The 23,655-nt window shown below is 34.8% G+C and overlaps 1 protein-coding gene across 1 annotated transcript in view; it reads right to left on the reverse strand.

Moving 5' to 3' along the window:
• erbb4a (erb-b2 receptor tyrosine kinase 4a) overlaps nt 1-23,655 on the reverse strand; it is a 188,636-nt gene that overhangs the window by 75,518 nt on the left and 89,463 nt on the right. Inside the window, exon 2 of the mRNA XM_073843370.1 lies at nt 7,069-7,220. Within this exon, the coding sequence (XP_073699471.1) occupies nt 7,069-7,220 (152 nt within the window). The remainder of the gene's footprint in view (nt 1-7,068; nt 7,221-23,655) is intronic.

Raw genomic sequence — 23,655 nt, forward strand, 5'->3', positions numbered from 1 at the left:
TTTAAAGTATTAAATGCAATGATCCTTCAGAAATCATTCTAATATGCTGAGTCGTTTCTCAATAAATAATTTATTGTTATAATTTAAAGGAACCGTATGTAGGATTGTGGCCAAAACTGGTACTACAATCACTTTCAAAATACTGTAGAACGGTGTATCCCCTCCCCCTTCCCTCTGACTCGAGGTTGCCAGCTAAGCTGCAGGATCCGTTTTCAGCCGTCTCCGTCTTTCAAAGGCATCTCCTATACAAATCCTTGTTTAATTTCGGACTTTGTCACGACGTATTTTGGGATTCATAACGAGGTCTTTTAGGTTTCATAACGTTATACATGTTTTATCCGACATGTTTGTAGCTGCAGCTGTAACTAGAGCAGAGCTGGCCACCCGGATGACGAAACTCTACTGACTTCGTGATTAGTAGATAGCTGGAGGGTGGAGCCTCAGACCAAAACACAAAATGACAACAATAACATCAGTTGTGGGCTGCAACTGTCACTTTTAAATGACAATATCCTGGCCGGACCACTGTTGTCAGTGATATAAGTATTTGAAATGAACATGATTTCTTAATGTCTAGTGACATGTCAGGGCCATTTTATGATTAACTGAAATTAATTTCTTACATACAGTTCCTTTAACTTTTTTTTTTAACTATTTAACTATAATTTAAATTTTCTTCACCGTTATGAATAAGCTCCTAATAGCAATTTCATACAAAATTTAATTATTAAGGCATACTAACATACTAACTCGGTGCAACACACATGATTTTGTGACAACAATGCGATTGAAAAACATACTGCGTTCGGTATATTTGCCAGCATGATACTCCTTTTAAACAACAGTTTGATAAACAAAATGCTAACATTCAGTAACTTACATTTTAGAGACAATATTCCCAAGAAATGTGTGTATTTTTGCTTCGTCACCCTAAATAACTCCAATAGCCCATGCCATTGCAGTGTCTCTAAACACATTAGCAAATTGTTTTACTGGATGAATCAGTGTGTCAAACGACTCAGTTGAATGGTTCAATTGACTCACTCATTAAGCCGGCTACTGAATGTGAATCAAAGTTTGAACACATCATTTGAGTAAATGACTTACTCAGTCAAGTTTAATGTGGCTTCTGTATTGTGCTGTATTTTGCTTTTATACAATGGTTGTCAACAAAAAGTTACCAATTAACCCTGATAGCACACGTACTACATCTCAAAGACATCTACTGTATTTGATATCTGCATTTACATCTGCAAGACATAGGTTGCTTATCTGCAATGCGTCTGATTTCCTATCGGATGTCAAATTCATAAGATGTTTATGAATTAGAATGTATGTAAACCTGATATCTTACAGACGTCTGCCAGACGTTTGTACACAGCAGATGCTTTCCAGATCAAGAGATCTTTAACAGACGTACATGTACTATCTGGGAAACCTCAACTTATATTTTAAAGGAAAGGAAAGGAAAGGAAAGGAAAGGAAAGGAGGTGACGTGAGGCCAAGTATGGTGACCCATACTAGGAATTTGTGCTCTGCATTTAACCCATCCAAGTGCACACACACAGTAGTGAACACACACACACACCGTGAACACACGCACACGGAGCGGTGGGCAGCCATTGCTGCGGCACCCAAGGAGCAGTTGGGGGATCGGTGCCTTGCTCAAGGGACTCACCTCAGTCGTGGTATCCCCCCACCTACAATCCCTGCCGGACCTGAGACTTGAACCCTTTGGGTTACAAGTCCAACTCTCTAACCGTTAGGCCATGACTGCCCCCATTTTAAACGCACTATTGCCAGTTACAAAAGTCAAAGCACTATAGAGGGTTTGCACTTAAATCACGGTTCGGTCAGTTACCCGGATGCGCGGCCATATTGGAGGTACTCGGATGTAAACAACAGATTGCTAGATTGATTGCACAGTTAAAGTACTATTAAATACGCTGTTCTGTTAATTAATAGTCTTAACCACAGAAAAAAAATATGTAGAAGCTGTTAAATCATATAGAGAAGTACTTAGCAGGAAAGGGCACAATATTTTTACAAACTAAAGTTAATAGATGGTAAGGATACGAACAAGCACTATTAATTAAGATATTAGCCTAATATTTCACCTAACTGACTGGAAATGATAAGAACAAACAATGTTGTCAAGATTCTTGCCCATGAAATCCTGGTTCAGTTTGGCCAACCACAAACCCCTTTTGTTCCTCAGACAGTTTTTTGCACTCTTCTCCTTTGCAGTCTATAGTACTCCAAATGTTTTTTCACAGTCCGAACGATTAGTACGACCCAAAACATGACAAAAATTGACCGTTTTCACTACAATGATCAGCTAAATTTGCAAGTTCCATTTGGTTCAATGGCACTGTTTACGTTCAGTGCTGCCAATATGGCCGATTGATGACACGTTGTAAAAACACTCTATTTTATTGTCCCTGAATGAATCAGTGTTTTTGAACAAATCAGTTGAGCGAACGATTGAATCACTCACTCATAAAGACATTCCCTTACTGCCACCTACTGGCATAAGGATATAACCTGCAGGAGGACTCACTGAATGGCTGGTTTCAGGAAAACCAATAGGGTTGACTTACTGGTGGGTTTGCAAAAGGCTTCAACCTTGAAATATTAGTAGAGAACTCTCACACACACAAACATGTAATGAGGCTAGTGAGCTGGACAATCCCCTCTCATTTGGGCAGCTTTGATTAATGACAGGCCCAGTTTCTGATTACATCCTAATTAAAAAGGAAAGCAAGTGGATTTCATGAAGCATAAGAGGGAAATGGGTAGAGAGAAGCAGAGCCTTTTAGTAAAGTAATCGCATATAGCTAGACTGATTAAAAGCATTCCCTAAGAGGAAGCACAAGGAGACAAAACTGTAGAAAGATAGTAGCTTGTGTAAAACAAAACAAAAAAATATTAAAATAATAATGTTAATATAATTGTATGTGGGAATTTTTGTGGACTATTGTTTTATATGTCAGGCTGTACAGGGTATTTTACCTCTATAATAGGGCATATTTGTGTGTGAAATAGATTCAGATTACAGTAGTTGCATATATGAGTATAGTTTTGGCATCCAGAACTACAAAATACAAAACTTGATCTTGCAACTAAACCAAAAATAATACCAACTCTTACACAGATTTTTAAACAAGCCTAAAACCACTTTACGTTAAGAATGCACTGGGCACTAGAGATTTTTCCAAGATGAGAGCTGCTTTGAAACAATACTAGAAATAAGAACATCAAAACACTCTGCATTGACAAAAGACTGAAGGAGGAGACGTCTCCCCGATCTATATGAACTGGGTACAAACACACTCTTTTGGACACTTTTGGACACATAAAATGTCCAAATAGCATTGGACTTGTGTCAGCATAAAATAGTAAGGTATAAATCCATTCGTTAAGAGCATCATCATTTATGTACTTTTGTAGCGAAAGCCTTGAATGTTATTTTTCTAGGTCAAATCTATGACAGTTTTTCCTATAATGACTCCTATAAAAGTTTTCCTGACCCCTGTACTCTTACTGAAAGGGAAACTAGTTAGAAATAGCAAGAACTCTGGGTTCATTAGTATACAATGTTTGTTTACATGGTCCAAACTGCCCACTACTCCAGTCTGTGTCACTTTCTCTCTGTGTTGAGTCAGTTAGTTGCTGGTTATGCTGTCACTGCGAGTAACTGTAATGCTCTCCTGTCCATGCCTTGTCAACCAAAATCCACTGCATTCAAGGCCACAGATTTGGATTTCCATTCAATAAGCATATGCAACAAATACGCAGTATATCTAAATACATAAACAATATAAAATGCATAAATAAAATATTACATGAATTATTCGTTGTGTGTTGCTTAAAACTGATTTATTGGAAATAAGTGGTTTATTTTAAGTGGTTGGTCCTGTAGCATGCAACACATTTAAAACTAGTTTATACAAAAATGTTCGAGTCTTTATTCATACATGTATGTATGTATGCATGAATGTATGCACAGTTGAAGTCAAAAGTTTACATACACCTTGCAGAATATTAATTATTTTACCAAAACAAGAATCATACAAAATGCATGTTATTTTTTTAATTGAACCCTTTCCAACAATGACTGAGATTCATCTTTTCACACTAAGGACAATGGAGGGATTTATATGCAACTATTACAGAAGGTTTAAATGCTCACTAATGCATTAAGAGCCTAAGGGTGAAAACTTTTTGAATTTGAAAATCAGGGTAAATGTAACTTATTTTGTCTTCTGGGAAACATGTAAGTATCTTCTATAGCTTCTGATGGGCAGTACTAAATAAAATTTTAAAAAAACATGATATTTAGGCAAAATAAGAAAAATGTACACATCTTCATTCTATTCAAAAGTGTACACCCCTGGCTCTTAATGCATTGTTTTTTTTTCTTCTAAAGTATCAATAAGTGTTTGAACCTTCTGTAATAGTTGCATATGAGTCTCTCAGTGGTCCTCAGTGTGAAAATATGGATCTCAAAATCATAAAGTCATTGTTGGAAAGGGTTCAAATACAAAAAAAATGCTGAAAAACCAAACAATCTGTGGGACCTGAAGGATTTTTCTGAAGAACAGCAGGCAGTTTAACTGTTCAGGACAACAAGGGACTCATAAACAAAAAAATAAATAAATAAAAAAAACAGCTGTGGATCATTCAGGGAACAACACAGTATTAAGAATCAAGTGTATGTAAACTTTTAAACAGGGTTATTTTTATAAATTCAACTAATATTTTCTCTTGTGGACTATATGTAAATGTCTTTTATGTGAAATATCTTATTCAGGTCAGTACTAAATAAAAAAAAATCATGCATTTTGTATGATCCCTTTTATTTTGGTAAAATAATTACTATTTTGAAGATTCTGCAAGGTGGATGTAAAATTTTGACTTCAACTATATGTACACATGCACATAAATACTATTGTATTTATTTATATATAAGTAAACAAACTTCTATAATATAGTGATTCCATAATATAGTTAAAAACTGTATGAAAGGAAAAGCACAGAGAGTCTTTAATACACAGCGGGTCACTCTAAAAGTTGTGTTTTCTTGCCGACGGGTCTCTGCTGGACGGAGAAAAGGGTATAGAGACCCCTAGAGAGTGTTTTTCAACTCAGAGATTGAAATGTGAGAAGGATTTTAACAAGGAAAGAGAAAAAAACAAGCTGAGAGATGTTCTGCCACTGCACAGATCTGTCTCTCCACATGTACTGCATGTATATATATATGGACTGCAGTGGCAGAGCAATAAATGCAAAGAGGCGATTGTCTGTGGCAGTTCCTGATGTTAACATGAGCTGGCAGCTCAGACATTGAGCCACTCTGGTATTCTCACTAAGCAGGCATGGAGGGAGCCAGCAGCCTGATTGATCAGACCTTAATGAAGAGTCAGTCAAACCCTGTAACATCATTAGCTGCTGCTGGAACGCTCAGGCCTTGACCAGGATAAAACCTGACAGCGGACCGTAGGTCTACTTGACAGGCCAAAGTGACACCACCTGCCGATACACACCCAGATGCTGGATGCTGGTAGATTGATGGGAAAACATCAGGGCTACAGGTAAACAAGAGAACTTTGAAACATGGCTTCATTCGTTCAAGTGATTTCATGCGCAATGTAGAGTGGGACGAAAAAGAGGAAAGTGTCTCCACAAAATGCATGGGAGACACATATGAATAACTAGATGAAAAATATATAGAAAGATAAAATTAATTCTGAAATAATTCTCCTCAGGGAAGACGTCCTTTAAACTACACACTTTGTTTTCATTTGCGCTTCACCATGTGACCTGTTCTCACGTATTCATCCTGACACATTAGAGCCATTATGAGGCGACTTCCATGAAAAACCATTAATTTATTAAGACTCAGAAGCCAGCTGATTTCTCTGTGAATAAGTAATACACCTGGTTTTAGTGTGAAAACAAGGCAGCCTCGTACAGCCTTTTTGCTCTATTTCTTCAGTTATACCAAGTTTGGAAGCAGAGTAACATCCATTAATGCAAATGTAAAAGAGCTATTTAACCATCAGTGTTACCAGTAATTGCAGCACCCATACAAAAGACTGCTAAAAGCTCCAACTGCCTTTGAAATCCAGAAATACACGACGGCTTGCTCTCTAATGTCATGTTACTGGAGTGTTCATATTGAAAGTAAATAGTCTTCTGCTATTTATATATTTATATAGTATTCTGTTAGTCACACATAATAATGCATTATAGTTTGTTCATTGTATTTTAATAAAGGTGCAAAGCTAAATCCCTAACTAGGATTTTAAGGCAAATCTGTCCAAAATCTATCAGGGGTGTAATGGTAGACAGAAGTCACGGTTCGGTACGTACTTTGGTATTTAAAGCAAAAATAAAATTGACTTTAGATTTTTGTAATTATGCTATATATAGCACCTGCACAAAACAAAAACAGCAGACGAACTGAATGAAAATGCTAAATTATTCTCTGACAGCAGGTTGCGCTTATGTAACAGCAGCAATATAGCATTTCCTTGGTTATCGTAAAAATTCCACATAAATTGAATCTGAGATAAAGAGTCGCAATTATATTTTTTTTTTTTATTATTTATTTAGTAGCAGAAACGGGCTTCCATACCTGTCACTCTATATGCACAAGTATTTACTCTAGGTTTTTACTGGCCATTCACACAGAACACATCTTTGCGCCTAATGCGAGATGCAGCGCTCAGAAATTGTTTTAAAAAAGCCCAGCGCAAAATGCCTACTCTGCCATGTTGCCATCAAATACATAAGTTGCCATGCTAACCTGCTACTGTAAACAAAAGCTTGCAACACTTGCCTCGCCTCCATGGTGTTCTGATTGGTCCACTGTTTTGGAACTGACATTGTTGAGTGGTAATGCATGTAAAAGTTTCAATTCTCAGTGTCTTAAATGCACCACTCTCGTATTGGTCTTCTAAATGCATGAACTCAACCGTGACATCCATACCGTGATGGTTTGAGCAAATACATGTATCATAACACCCCATCCATCCATCCATCCATCTATCAGTGAGTACTCACCTTGAGAAATGACAAGTTGCGGTTTCTTTCAATACTGGTGATCTCCAGATTACCCATGACCACCTCACAATTCTCGTAGAACTTGCGAAGAGTTTTGTACTGCTGATCCAAATCTGACAGCGTGCTGAGCTTGTTATCAGTGCCAGGGCACACTATAGAGAAGAAAAAGAGACAGAGAGATTGATCAGACTGTGATTCAGCTGTTCATTGAGTGTATATATACAGTATAGTTATACAACAGTTCTTTCTGGTCCTCAAATCTGATTGGCCGTTTCACAGTTTGTAATCGTATCAATCCGCTTGCAGTACTTCTTACAGGGAGTGTCATGGTGGACGCCCAAATCCAGTATCATTTTATAAATAATACTGTTTTTGTGTCATGGAATGTAGTTTTAAGAGGTTTTCAGGTGAGAATGTACTTGTTTATAGTTCAAGTATGCAGTTTGTTAATAAAGATAGCGTCTATTTGAAAATTTGTGTCAACGTTTTTTGGACATGTTTTTTAGGAGTCAGCAGTAAAGACTTTTACGTTGAAAAGAACACAGTCATAAGCGGAAATTATTTTTAATTTCAACATCAGCTTAACACAGCTAAAAACAGCACTGAGCAGCGCTGTCTTCAGAAATCACCCTTAACAGATGAAAGGATATTAAGATTACAACAAATATGACGCTTTCCTCAGCAGACATTCAAACTAATTGTGAATATGGGATTGATCTGAAGAATAAATGGGGTAAAGAGGTAATCACAATCGTTCAGTTCATCTCTCTCATAATACTCTATATACTATAGTGAGCTTTTAATGCAGTAAAACAATAAGCTTTCAATGAAGCAACTCAACGTTTCTTCATTGCGAGTTCTAAAGTAGCATTTTGGAATTAGTAACAGAGTCTTGAGTTTAGCTGTTAAACTGAGATTTAAATCCGTGGTGGAAACAAGTTCTGCACAAAAGAGGGTTTTTAAAGAAACTTTGTTGTTGTTTCTTATACACATATTTTTATTACACACATGTATTTCTTATACACACACAATATGAACAAGTTCTAAAGCTGGTTTCATCAAGATGTCATTGTAACCTGTTGCTGAAAGCTGACCAGCTCGGCTCTTGCCTCTATATGAAGACAAATGAGGGCTGGCGAGGACAATTCCCTAACATCATCTATTAGATCACGGACCTGTGGAACCATGACCACAAACAGGGTATTTGCTCAACAGGCTTAGCGAATAACAGAAACTCCAGTCGATAGCGCAGTAGAGGCATTTGTGCCGGAGTTATAATGTGGGAGGCCACTGGGCTGATGGTGATGGTGATGCTTCTGAAGTGGAGGCAGGAGTAATAAGCAGTTATTGAACCCCGGAGGGCGACTGTTTCTCTACATTACAGCAAGCTATATTACCGCCCGCCGCCTGCAGAGTGGACCACTCCATATTATTGCTGTGGACAAATTACACCCTTCCCCGCTAAATTCATTCACTGTCACAGTTAGGTAGTCCCAGAGGATATGGCGGTGCCACGCTGTATACAGAGCGAAGATTTAGACCTCTGCTGGACAAATGGAGAATAGATTCACTTATTGAATATGCCACATATCTACGAGTGAGAAAAGCAAGAGGTGAAGAGAACAATATGCTGTCCGGTACCATGTTTCTCTCAAACTAAGGTCTCCTCTGTGCTGGGGTTAATTTGTTTCTGAGAATGTGCACTAGAGAGGCAAATGTAAGGCATCTGTCTTTTTTTCCATCCTTTCCTTCTACTTGTCTTTTTTCTCTCTCAGCTACATTGCTTAAATGTGGAAACTGAGGCTACAAAGTACCTTAATTCTCAAAGAGTGTCCCACTTTCACTTTTCGCCGGGGCTTGATACACAGAACACAAATGGCATGTAGTAAGATTAAAGGTGCGGATAAAGTACTGACACCTGACCTCTTTCATCTGCTTCAAAAAAAGGCATCCTAGATAAATTTCTGATGGTGAATTTCCACTTAGATAAAAGCTGTTAGATATGGAAGCCTGTTTTTGCTTCAGGGTAAAAAAAAAGAAAAAGGTATTTATGAGAAAATGAAAGTAAAATACACAATACTACAAATTCTTTGTAATATACAGTCACAATCATATGTCAAATTTAATTATAAAAAAGTCAAAAGAAATGTACTATGTTTACACACATTTGCCAATTGGCAAGAATGTTTACATTATGAAGCATGTTACAGAATTAGCTTAGTAAGGCTTCAACAGTCTTGGCCTTCAACATTTAGTGCTCTGAGCTTTTACTTTACTTTGGTTTAGAAGCAAAAGTTTTTCAAATGAAACGTTCAATATACTGTAAGGATGACTGATGTGCTCAAAATCGAAGAATGAAAAATGAGAATGTGTCCTTTTGCTCCCTGCCCACACTGACCCAATAATCCATGATCGTTTCTGACGCTAAGGGATTCCTTTCCATACTTCAATGGCATTTGTCGACAGAAACTGAGCCCTTAGCTTTAGAGACTTGAAAAGCCCACATCAGAACTTCAGGATATGGGATCCAGGCAGGATCAATGGAGTGACAGATCACCACATTAACACCCATCCCGCTATTTCACACACTCATCATTTTTGACTCGGTAAACCCAAGCTCCTGGGGTGCTGATGTGCAACAAATCTCTTCATCGCAATTGCTTGAGATATCCACACTTTTCAGGTATCCCAAAAGTTTAGACAGCTTTTATGTTTTTATCCCGGTTCTTAGAATTTTTCATTGCAAGTAAATGAACAGTTCAAAGGCCTATATACTGTAATCAAACAAACAATATGAATATGTATATGTTTTTTTTTTTTGCTTGTTTGTTTGTTTTGTTTTTTGTTTTTTACAGTGACAGTCTGGCAAAAGGTTATCACTGTCTTGAACAGGGTAAAATAACAATATGAGCAATGATTTAATAATAAAAAAAAAGATATATTAAACAAATGGCACTCAATTTAGATTTTCTCAAAATTTATTTAAAACATTTTAAAAAGATTTTCAAATAACAGTAGGATAATTTACCAGTTCTGCCATGGAATTTAAAAAACTACATTGAAAAAAAACTGTGAAGATTCAACATATTTATATTTGAACGATTCGTTTCAGAATTGTGAGTTTATATCTTGCAACTATGAGTTAACATCTCACAATTCTGACATTTTTTGAGAATCCGTGTTTTCACTGTTATACGCTAAGGGCACTATTACACATCTTCTGTACAGAATTTACAAAACACAAGTGAAGAAGAAACCGGAACAACGGATGCTTCCACATGTAATCTAACATAAGCATCATACATAAAACAGCATCAAAACCATAGATTTGTAAAACTGTGTAACGTTATAGAATAAATTGTTGACCCATGAAGATGTAATAATCACTGTCAAGCTTTGAGGTGTTGATCGACTTTAAATTTTGATTAACATAACTTGTCTTTTTTTTCTCCACTTTTTTACAAAAATTTTATTTTATTTTATTTTATTTTTGTGAAACCTACCCACATTCAATTCTATCAATGCATGAAGATAGAATCAAATGTTTTGTTGTTGTTGTTGTTGTTGTTGTTGTTGTTGTTTTTATGTTTTGGATGTTCAGATATCCAAAATACAACAAAATATATACAAAGTAATACCTACATAGAGACATATGAGTATACTTAATGTATGATGTAATGTTCACTTAAAGAAAACTTAATGAGTGTACATGCAGTATAAAACTACTAAAATAGTAGTTTACTGAGACTATACTTCAAAGTGTCCTAAAAATGCATTACAATGTATTTAATTAGTAAACTATCAGTATACCTATAAGTTCACTTTTAGAATACTTGCAATACAAACTAAAAACAGAGATGGAAACTAGTTGTGTACTCAAATTTTACTACTGTTATACTTAAAGTATACTTAAAAGTATACTTTAATATACTAGAAAGTGGGCCAAATTTAGTCCCAAGGAGTACGGAAATAGTACACTTAAAAGTATACTAGTACACTGATATTTGTGTACTTTCTACACAAAGTATACTTAAAAATATACTTGAACTTTACTTAAGTATACTTAATAAAATAAACTTCAAGTATATTTATTTTTGGTAAGGGAACATAAACTCATAGAACCAATAAGTGAACCAATTTACGAGGTTCAGAACACCTGGGTTAAGAACATTCAACAAAATCATGTTCAAACTATTTAAGTAATTGTTTCATCCATGCAACAAAATATCCCCCTCAATCCGAGAAGTATGAGAGAACAGGCTGTTTTTCCGGAATGTTGGCAATCGCTTAACGGCTCAGAGCTCGGCCAATGAAATCGCAGCAGTCCCTCATCCATCATTAGCTGACGGGGTCAAAGTGAGCCGCCCTCTCTTCGTGCTAAAAACTCCAGTCTGCCCTGAATCATCATTCTCTATCACAAACCTTAATATATGCCATTGATTAAACCAATATCAGCAAGTGACACCAACCCCATTTGGCTATAAGGACATCTGCGATGATCTTGGACAGTTTTCTCTTTCTGGTGAGAAAATTATATAGTAAAACTCTTAAGATTTCACTTAAAGGAGATCTAGTGGTCTGCATCTTAAAATAGCCTGAAATGCAGAACAAGAACAAACATAACTGAGATCCACTGTTGAGATATATTAACACTATGAACAGTGCATGGTGAACGGTGTTTGCTGCCTTTTTAATGAGATGAACCTCAGTTCTCACTTTCTGAATCAATAATAATTTGCTTAAACGGCAAAAAGAAGGGTGTAAATAGCAGAAATCTGACATGAAGTGGACATTACACCATGCGGTTGGCCAATATATAAGCAGGTGACTATAAATCAGATTCATGCAGTAATCCATATTCTTATTAAGAGTCACAGTTGCCGGATGTAATATAGTAAAAGTCATATCTCAGGTGGACGGCTATTGTAGGAGGTCACTGAAGCATGGAAACCACGTTGGGAGTGGAATTATGCTCCCAATCCATCAAACTTGGGATCTACAGACGGCATTTTGCTTCTCGGATGAAGTATATGAAGCAACAAATCTGCAAAGAAAGCGTAGGGAGGTATGGCAGTGCTGTGCACATGACAGGGAACATTCGGTTTGAGTAATGTGATGGAAATTGATGTTTGTAATAGATATAATCATGCATCTGCATTCCGGGCTTCCGAATGTAATGTGTTCCCATTGCAGTTAGGCTGTTCATATCAAAATTGACCGTAATATCCCCAGCGATGAGCAGGCAGTTTGATGGTTTCCTCTTGGAAATGAACTCTGTCAAGTGCAATAACATGAATCAGCGTGTGAAGCGCAGAAAGAAGACACGTCCCCTGCTCTCATATCTGGGAATTGTAGATACAATTGCAGTCGTGAGTTTTTAGGACAATGCTTCAAGTGCAAGTTCAAAATATCTCATTTAGACTTTCATTAGATACATTCAGAAGTATGGTTCATTCAAATGTTTTTTCAAAAATGCCTAACATTCATAAAGTCTAGATACTAGTCACTATAAGTGTTTTATTATGGCTCTTCTATTTCTACTACTTGCATATGGCTATCAGTTGAATATCAGCTTGAATCAGGACATTACCAAACAATCAGAGTCATTTTTTAGAATGTCCTATATAAATATACTGATGTATTACATTTCTTTTATGCTAAAAAAAAAAAACAAGATTAAAAGTTGGTTAATATATATTAAAAACACATCTAAGGATAAGTACATTGAAATGTGGAAGGTGCTATTTCTACTTGATACAGTATATGTGACCCTGGACCACAAAACCAGTCATAAGGGTCTTTTTTTTTAATTAAGGTTCTCAGCAATGCATATTACTAATCAAAAATGTTTTGATATATTTATGGTAGGGAATTTAGAAAATATCTTCTTAATATCCTAATGATTTTTGGCATAAAAGAAAAATCTATATATGTATTTTTGGCAATTGCTACAAATACAGGTATACCCATGATGCTTAAGACTGGTTTTGTGGTCCAGGGTCACATTTTAAATAAAAGTCAGGTTGATAATAAATAGTCATTTGTATTGATTTGTTTCAGTTCACATTTGTCTTTACATGCACAACAAAACTTTGATTCCATTAAAATTCTGATAGTTATAAAAATAAAAATAAAAATAAAAAAGCATGAAAACACATGACATGTTTTTGAAATTGAAGGGTTTTGATGTCCAAACATAAATAGACAAGATCACAAGACAAAATTGGGATAATGGGTAATAAAAAACAATGATGCAATCTACTTTCTTTCAGATATTTTGATTTGTGTGTGTGTGTGTGTGTGTGTGTGTGTGTGTGTGTGTGTGTGTGTGTGTGTGTGTGTGTGTGTGTGTGTGTGTGTGTGTGTGTGTGTGTGTGTGTGTGTGTGTGTGTGTGTGTGTGTGTGTGTGTGTGTGTGTGTGTGTGTATGAAAGTCAGAGTGCAAAAAGAAGAAAAAACAGTTCACAACATTGTTTATGTTTAGCAGAAGAAAAACGAACATTAACATGGAATGGGTGAACTATCAATTATTCAACAATTTTTGAGTGAACAATCATTTAAATGTAACTATGGTACTATACTAAGTACTCTAATTGCAATTTTAGTCAACCAAATCTGTAATCAAATCTGCTAAACTTGATAGAGTAGCTGAAGACATATTGTTGCAAAGTAGATTACAAAAAGATAGACATTCAATGATGCAAGGTGCTCACAGCTCTGCTGATTGAAGAGAGATTTAAATTGCAAGGGAACTAAAAATCTGAGTGCAATATAGTTAGTAACTCTCATTCCAGGAGAAATGTTCACATGTCTGCACACCAAGTGCAATCTTTAACAATGTGATTAAGTATAATCAGGCAACTAACAGATACTTTAAATAGTGTGAAATAAAGTTCAGATATCCACTGGCAAGACTTGACCGTGTTGCCTAGTGTCAAACTGCTATTTGATAGATTAGATAGAATAGATAGATAGATAGATAGATAGATAGATAGATAGATAGATAGATAGATAGATAGATAGATAGATAGATAGATAGATAGATAGATAGATAGATAGATAGATAGATAGATAGATAGATAGATAGATAGATAGATAGACAGACAGACAGACAGACAGACAGACAGACAGACAGACAGACAGACAGACAGACAGACAGAGAGAGAGAGAGAGAGAGAGAGAGAGAGAGAGAGAGAGAGAGAGAGAGAGAGAGAGAGAGAGATTGAACTCTCATTCTGATGGCACCCATTCAGTGCGGAAGTGAGGAAGAGAACTGTTCCTTTAAATTATCCTGTAGGACAAATTGAACTCTATCACATGCCATTTTCATGAACGCACGCCGTATCTTGAATCTCTAAAACCTTAATGCATTTATTAGCATGCTTCTTTATTGAGTAGATAATGCATGATCCAAAAGTGTGAATTATTAAGTATCAGAGGTGAAAGTTAACCATCCCCAGAGGTTAAAACCCTACTTAGAATATTAAATGTACATATGTAATGAGTTCAATTCCTGTTGTTCACATATGAGCTCATTCTCACGAGCCAGACCTGTAGCTGTTCCATTCAAGGGTCAAGGTTACATCATAGTTGGCATATTCGCCTGCGGTAATGTACATTAAAGTCACTCCACTTTAACCAAGTGGTCTGGTTACTGCGGACGAAACCATCTGGACATGAACAGATTTTGTGTCAGCATGCTGACTGAGTTACTTCCTTCAGCTCTGGCTCTTTTGCGTAAGGTTGTATTTTACCAATATATCTTTTATTTTGCAATATATCTAATTTTACCTTTTGTTTTTGGATTCGGATCCCAGATAATCTAATATTCGATAGTGTATTCAGGCTATTACAAAACCTAAAGTTAAAGAGGAAATTATTGCACTGAGTTGTGCAATAAAAGCAGTAATTGCATTTAAACCATTGGTTTGGTATAAATATATCGGTTTAGAAGTGTAATATTCCTTGGTTTCATTATTGCAATTGCAATAATTTGAATTTATGTAGATATGTTCCTCTAGTATATGCATATGATGCTGTGCAAGATGTGCATTGAGCATACACTGGATAAAAACGTATTGAGATGTAAACAAACGTCCTTCTCCAAGATCCGATGCACAGTAGTGATAATGGCACATGCAACAACACCAACATGTCACACTGTTCTTTTTCACACACAGCATGCCACAGAAACCCTACTGTTGTTTTTTTCGGTTTCTGCTTGCAAAAGCCAACCGACCCATCTATGATATAGGGGCGGGAGAAAGGTTATGTAATTGCTGTGGAGGCCAGCAATTACATCACTCTTTGTTTTGCATACAAAAAGTCATTATTTACTTGGCCAAAGAGTCAAAAGAGCCTACATATCTATTTCTCTGTGTCTCTATCTAGTGGCACATATGCATTTGGAACCTCCTTTAATGTAAGTCTATGGGATTTCAATGCCCAATATATTTTATTTTCAAAGATGATGGTTGATAATATTAGATGATGACATTTGGCTACAAAATTAGTAATGAGTGTTGTCAGTCATTCTGTTTAACAGCTGAATAATCAACAGTGTGTCAGTGGTTCAGAATCCATTACACATTACATGTTGTGTACATTGGGTTATACTTAACTCTTTGACACATAACTTACACATCAGTGAACTCATTAATCGTCAACACTCTTCAAACCCTGCTGTTTTTAGCACAGGGTAAGTAACTACAAATTGCTAAACATACTGAAATGTGAATCACAGATGACAGTATGATTTCCAAATTGCCTAAAATGTTTGAGCTTTAGCTTTGTTTTTCTATTGGCATGTTCTCTATAGTCATCATACATTAGGCCTATAAGTATGTGTATTTGCATTGGTTTGACTTTATCAGTAGACCACACCTTCCCACATGCTTGACTGGTTGATAATGTACAATGCCTGCACGTTATTGGTCAAACTTTTTTTTTCTGTCATTACTTCAGCAAGTTTGGAAACAATGGGGAAATAAACTGATTTTTCCATACAACAATTCACAGTGACTTCACTGTCTCCAAAAGCCTCTAAAAGTATCAGAAATGCATCATAAAAAGTTTACAACTTCAGTTCAAAAAACAATATGTCCATTTGGAATAACTTACATTTTAGACACAATATTGCCATAGCAAAACATAAAATGTTGCAAGTCTCAGAGCAACACACAGCAGTCATGCTTCTGAATGAATTAAATAAATCAATTATGTTTTAAATAAATCAACTGAATGAATGATTCAGTGATTCACTCATAAAGCTAATTATGCAGAACTTGGGATACTAGCATAGTGGTCTGTGGTTTTGAATAAATGAGCTGAATGATTCAATCACTCATTCTTTCATATAAACAGTAACTTGTCAAAACCCAACACAACATTGGGGTTTAGATGTAAAGACAGAAGGAGTGATAACTGATAGTAATACTAACCCTGTTGTGTTTTGGACTGCATAGCAGCATGTTGGAGATGTTAAGGCTGACTTGTTTCTCTCTCTGTCAGCTGTATTCATCCCTGCTTGTGACATGCAGAGGAGACAACTGTAATAGTGGGTGGGATTCTTTATCCAGCAACCTGAAGATGAGTTTGACAGATGAGTCACAGAGCGAGCATGTTCATGCCCTTCTTAAAAGGGAATATGTTCATTGCACATTACATAACGTTAAAGAAGCTGTTCAACAAAAAAATACTGCCATCAGTTTTCTCAACCTCATGTTGTTCCAAAATTGTTAGTGTGAGGTTTTAAAGAAACTCAAAAGGAGAAATTATAACTTAAGCTTCAAAAAAGATATATAAAGGTAGTCATATAAATCATGCTCTCTATTCCAAGTTTTCTGAATCTGAAACTTTAAATAAGATGTTAACTGAGAATGGATTGTGAGTCTGTGAATTGAGCTTGGATTCACTTGTTAGATTCACAAATGAATCATTCAGACAGACGTTGTGAACTGAATCAATGATTCATTGGCATATTTGGCTCGAAAATAATGATTTATTCACACATCAGATATTCTATTTCTCTCATGAACACACCAAAGAGGATGGATGGATGTTAAGATTTCCTAAGTGAACATTTTATGCTTCTCTTCACATTATTCCACTGGATATGTTTCATCGTTATTATTTCTCAATCCTACAATTCCCACTTTTTTCTCAAAATTGGGATATCATAATAATCTCATTAATTTCATTAACTCACCATAACTCATTAATCTGACTATATATCTCACAATTCAGATTTTTTTTCTTGCAATTGTGAGCCTATATCTATCAATTCTCACTTGTTTTGTCAGAATTGTGAGTTTATATCGCATTTCATTAAATCACGATAACTCATGATAATTCTGACTATATATGTCGCACAATTCAGATTTCAAATGTCACAATTCTGATTTTTTCTTGCAATTTTCACTTTTTTGTCAGAATTGTGAGTTAATATCTCACAATTGTGAGTTAACATCTTATTAATTTACAATAACTCAATAATTCTGACTATATATCTCACAATTCAGATTTTAAATCTCACAAATCTGACTTTTTTTGCAATTGTGAGCTTCTATCTTACAATAAATTTTTCTCAGAATTGTAAGTTTATATCTCAAAATTGCAAGTTCTCGCAACATCTCGTTACCTCATTATCTCGATAATTCTGACTACATATCTAACAATTTTGAGTTTAAATCTTGCAGTTCTCACTTTTTTTCTCAGAATTGTGAGTTTATATCTCACAATTGCAAGTTAACATCTCATTAGCTCACAATAAATTGCTAATTCATATATCTCACAATTCTGATTTTAAACCTCACAATTCTGACTTTTTCTTGGAATTGTGAGCTTCTAACTTATAATTCTCACTTTTTTCTCAGAATTGCGATTTTATTTCTCACAACTGCAAATTAACATCTCATTAGCTCACAATAATTTACTAATTCTGACTATAAATCTCACAATTCTGACTTTTTTTCTTGCAATTTTTTTTCTTTGCCATCGATCTTCAGAATTGCGAGTTAACATCTTGCAATAACTAGTTAATTCTTACTACATATCGCACTATTTGGATTTTAAACCTCACAATTTGGACTTTTTTCTCAGAATTTTGAGTTTAAATCTTGCAATAGTAATTGCGACTTTATCCCACAATTCTGACTTTTTTCTCAGAACTGTAAGTTTATAATTGTATGAAAAAGTAAGGATTGTGAGACATGTAAACAAACGTCCATAGAAGGGTGAGTAAATGATTTATGAATTTTTATTTTTATCTGTGTGGCAAAGTTTGATACATGGCCAGTCTGCCTCTCATTAACCAAGAGCTAGTGACAGGTGTGCTTGAAACCTTTGGTATTCACAGTCTTAATATCTCTGTTTCATACACACATACACATGCATCCTCGCTGTCTAACACAGGCGACTTGAGTCGCTGTCAGAGCAGATTGGGAGCCAGTGCTGGGCCATTCATCACCCTGCTCTGGTGTTCCTGTCTACTCTACTAACAGCCGCACACAAGGGCCTGTCTCCAACTACTTGAGTTTCCATAGAAAGCATGCACTGGAGACTGCACCATTAATCCTAAACAATCACTTGGGCTGGAACCACTTGATATGTCTGAATGTGCCAGCAATTCACAGCTGCTTTCTTTTTTACATATATACCACATCCTCGCTTGTCTCGTGAATAATGCTCCATCTTTACACCTCACAAATTACTTTGACATTTGCAAAAATGCTTCCAGAGTAGATCTGTGGATTAGTGTCATAAAATTTACTGTTACATAACGAGACGTTGTAAATATGCAGTTCAAGAGTTGTTTTCTCTCTCTTTCTTTCTTTTTCTACCTGGTCTGAATCTTAAAAATGGCACATTTCTGTAACGCCATGAAGTCAGGTTTGTTCAGTAATAAAACCAGTTCATTTCGATGTTACCCTATAACCCATTTTAGGTTACCTGTGGAAACAGTTTGTACAATATAGTGAAATATTATAGTCATCAAATAGCCGTCAGTTGTTTATACACATGATTAAGGATGTGACTGCAGAGCGTGTCCTCATTACTGGTTCTGGTACTCATTCATTCACTCTTGGGTTCCTCTGTTCATCTAAGCTTACCAGTGACTGACAGGAACTTTGTCAATAAGACACAATGGAGGCATCGTGGGACAACATCACACACTAGTACTGTCACACAGAGAAAAGAAAGAGGGAAACTGTTTAATGGCTGCCCCCTCCAAATGTGACCGAACCTTTAAAGGGCTTCAAACCTCGGTGGACCAAAAAAAAGGCCGGACAAAGAAAGGTTGCCACAGATATAAGGGCAAGAACGAGCGAGAAAAAATAAACTGATGAAAATGAAATGAAATGGAACTTAACGGCAGGGTTCGGCAGAGGTTTTTTTCTCAAGTTGGGGACCTTAAAAAGACAGATGCAATTTGCTGAATATATATGATGGGAAAATTAAATTAAATTAAATTAAATTAAATTAAATTAAATTAAATTAAATTAAATTAAATTAAATTAAATTAAATTAAATTAAATTAAATTAAATTAAATTAAATTAATACTGGGCAAAACTAAAGTAGACCAAAAATAAAATAAAATAAAATAAAATAAAATAAAATAAAATAAAATAAAATAAAATAAAATAAAAATCTATATCAACTCACTATAACTAAAACAAACAGAAAACGAAATGTTATAAATAATGAGTTCGGTGACAAAAAGTTTCTCATATAAAAATTATAAATACAAAAATAATAATGTAATAAAATGTATATCTATGTTAAACCAACACTAAAGTAGAAAAAAATATAAAATGAGTTTAGTGACACAAAAATAAAAATAAATATAAATAAATAAAAATTAATTAAATAATAAATAAAATTAAACATCAAATGAAATTAAAATCTATATCTATACTGAACCACAACTAAAATACACAGAAAACAAAATATTATTAATAATGAGTTTAGTGACATAAAGTTGATCAATATGATAAATAATAAAATATAGAATAAAATAAAATGATAAAATAAAATTCTATATCTATAATGTGTCTCAACTAAAGAAGACTGAAAACGAAATGTTATAAATGAGTTCAGTGACATTAAGCTCATAATAAAATAAAATGAAATTAAATGTATATCTATACTAAAGCAACACTAAAGTACAAAAAGTACATGATAAATTATGAGTTCAGTAAAAATAAAATAAAATAAAATTAATTCTGAACCAAAAATAAAATAGAAAAAATAAATCAGGTCAGTAACATAAAGCATGAATGAATGAATGAATGAATGAATGAATGAATGAATGAATGAATGAATGAATTTATTTATTTATTTATTAATTTATTAATTTATTAAAATAAATTAAAATAAAATAAAATAAAATAAAATAAAATAAAATAAAATAAAATAAAATAAAATAAAATAAAATAAAATAAAATAAAATCTATACTGGACCAAAACTAAAGTAGAACAAGTTTTCCAAGCCATTTTACCAACCAATGGATCCATGTTAGTATACTCTTCTTAGTATTATTATATAAATAAATGACTTCTTAAGGTGTATACACACTGTAAGTGACATGGAACAACCTTTAGAGTTAAGTGCCTTAAGGTCTTATTGGGGCCATTCATCACCAGATTACCAACAAATGTGTGGTTACCAAAACACACAAACCTGCCATATTAATTGGCCCATTAGCCTTTCATCACAAAAGTTTTTCATAGCAAGTTTGTAAGAGTAAGCAACATAGTTGCCCAGTTCCCCACTGAAGTTTTTTTTCCCTTGACAGTCTATTAATTTCTTGTGTCATTATAACATCAAGAAGCTGGCTTGTTCGAGTCTCCATTTTTCCTCTTTAAAGATTTACCTTAAGTGGAACGAATAAAAACAGCTTCATTCAATTATGTTTTCCAGGTAAAGTCAGCAAGAAAGAATAATTGCGCTGGGTGTTGTGGCTCCCAGAGATGGATTACAAGCTCAAGGCAGAGCTGTCAGATGCTCCGTAGGGGATTTGGGGGGAAAGCGGGTGTCTCTGGGTGAGCGTGTGCTTGTTTATCTGTGGTGAAGTGGTGGTAGCAGAGTTGGTTTGTGCTGATTAAAGGCTTGACAGCTGTCCACACATTTTGTGTGGCCGTGCAACTGAATCTAGGGTTTATGACACCTGTCAGTATGTACTCATATGTAGCCTAGTTCTGAGCACAACAATTGCAATAGTGAAGCAAATTATGTGGCATCTGTCCAGATCACGCTTATCACACCTTACATTAAGTTAGAAAAATAATATCATTTAAATGGCTCTCATAAAGGTGTGTGGGCAATACAGATGGTCTTCTTCTCCTTACTGAATATTTCATCACACCAAACCTAAAGACCTCATAAAATAATTTGAAGCAAATTCATTTCCTGTGTTGACTTATTTCAAAGATTTTTTTTATATTTAACTAGAAAAGCAAAGTTTGCCAAGACAAACTTAGGATGTTGACTTGATAAAGCCCTGTTTGAAAGCTTTGAAAGTTTTAAAACCTTTTACGTTTAATTTAAACAGACAGAGAGATGGATGGATGGATGGATGGATGGATGGATGGATGGATGGATGGATGGATGGATGGATGGATGGATGGAACAAAATTGCTAGAATGATAGATAAAACAATAGAACAACAAATAGAACGATAGAACGATAGAACAATAGAACAATAGAACGATAGAACGATAGATAGAACGATAGATAGATAGATAGAACGATAGAACGATAGATAGATAGATAGATAGATAGATAGATAGATAGATAGATAGATAGATAGATAGATAGATAGATAGATAGATAGATAGATAGATAGATAGATAGATAGATAGATAGATAGATAGATAGATAGATAGATAGAACAAAATTGCTAGAATGATAGATAAAACAATAGAACAACAAATAGAACGATAGAACGATAGAACAATAGATAGATAGAACGATAGATAGATAGACAGATAGATAGATAGACAGATAGATAGATAGATAGATAGATAGATAGATAGATAGATAGATAGATAGATAGATAGATAGATAGATAGATAGATAGATAGATAGATAGATAGATAGATAGATAGATAGATAGATAGATAGATAGATAGATAGATAGATAGATAGATCGCTCCTGAAGGATTCAGCTGTTTTGAAAGAATCGTTTGAATGACTCAGTGATTCAATCATGATTACATCATATTACATTCTTTTCCAACATATTTCTACATTCAGAGTTTTGTTTTTAAAACATTAATCTTATAACATTACTTATGCAATTATAAGTACAGTATACATGTATAAATACCACATCTAAATGTCACTCCATGTAGCTTCTGTGCAGTGCTAAGATGAGTTTCGTTTACATGATTTCATGGACAACAATAGCCAGTCATTCATTCACATTAATGAAGTATTCAGAGAAAAATCTTGTCTGTTTTCATTTACATCTTTTTATTTATGAAATTTAGATTCATTTTGTAGAATTGAATTTTAAATGAACAGAATACTGCATGGTATTATGATACTTCAGCTGGTATAGTATCGTTAGACTAAAAGTATAATGGTTTCATAGACTAAAATTATTCAGGATTATGAAATAATCACGAAAATAACAATTAATCTGAATTAAAAATATTTTTAAAACTGTAAAACTGCTAAAATGATGATGTTGTAAACTGTGTACCAGAATAAACATCCTCAAGGCTCACAGATGTGCACTGAAAGCCCCACAAAACTCTCATTCTGATTTCATGGAGATTTTAAAGGTCATGGTCAGAATAAAAGACGTCTAAAACACTTTTTAGTTTGGATTTGAGAAGGTCTGGCCAGAAAAGATGTCTGTGGAGACCCTGCATATGTTAGCAACAACACAAAAAAAGTACAGCCACAGAGTAAAAAAAAATGCATTTTTGTTTTGGGTAACACCACCTGTTCCAGATGTGGCACCGACAGATGTTTGCATGCATTAAACTGTCATAAGAATTATTTCTGCACTCTCTCTCTCTAGATATTTTGTTGTCATGTGTTTGTGCGATGCCCTTCGTGCCATGCTGTATGTGAGTAATTCAATTGCACATCTGTAATCTCATTTCATAATAGCATATGTTAGGGTAAGATGGCTTCATATGACTAGCATCCTAGATCTTCTCACAAACACAAACAAGTATACAGGGATCATGCATTGTATCTCAAGAGTCATACAGAAATGTCAACATCCCATCTAAAAATCTCCACAGTCAGAATCAATTACACATCATGTCACAAAACACATTACCATTTTGTTCTGTTCAAACTTTCGCTGTATCTCTATGCTTGAGGTTTCATGAAACTGGATGGATATCAGATAATGGATATTTTGAGAGCCATCATGCATTATGTTGGGTGGGGAATGGAGGTGATGCCTGAAGTGTGAACTCAGATGAGTTATTCTTGTGCCAGTTAAATTTTGAGGAACGAAGAGCATTGTTTTGCTTTATGCATGCATTTTTTTCATTTACCATCTAATATTTGTCCAAACACATTTGCCAAGATGAAAAACGCATTTCTGTTTAACCAAATTTGAG

This window comes from Garra rufa, chromosome 6 (genome assembly GCF_049309525.1).
Source record: "Garra rufa chromosome 6, GarRuf1.0, whole genome shotgun sequence".
In the NCBI taxonomy this organism is placed as follows: domain Eukaryota; kingdom Metazoa; phylum Chordata; class Actinopteri; order Cypriniformes; family Cyprinidae; genus Garra; species Garra rufa.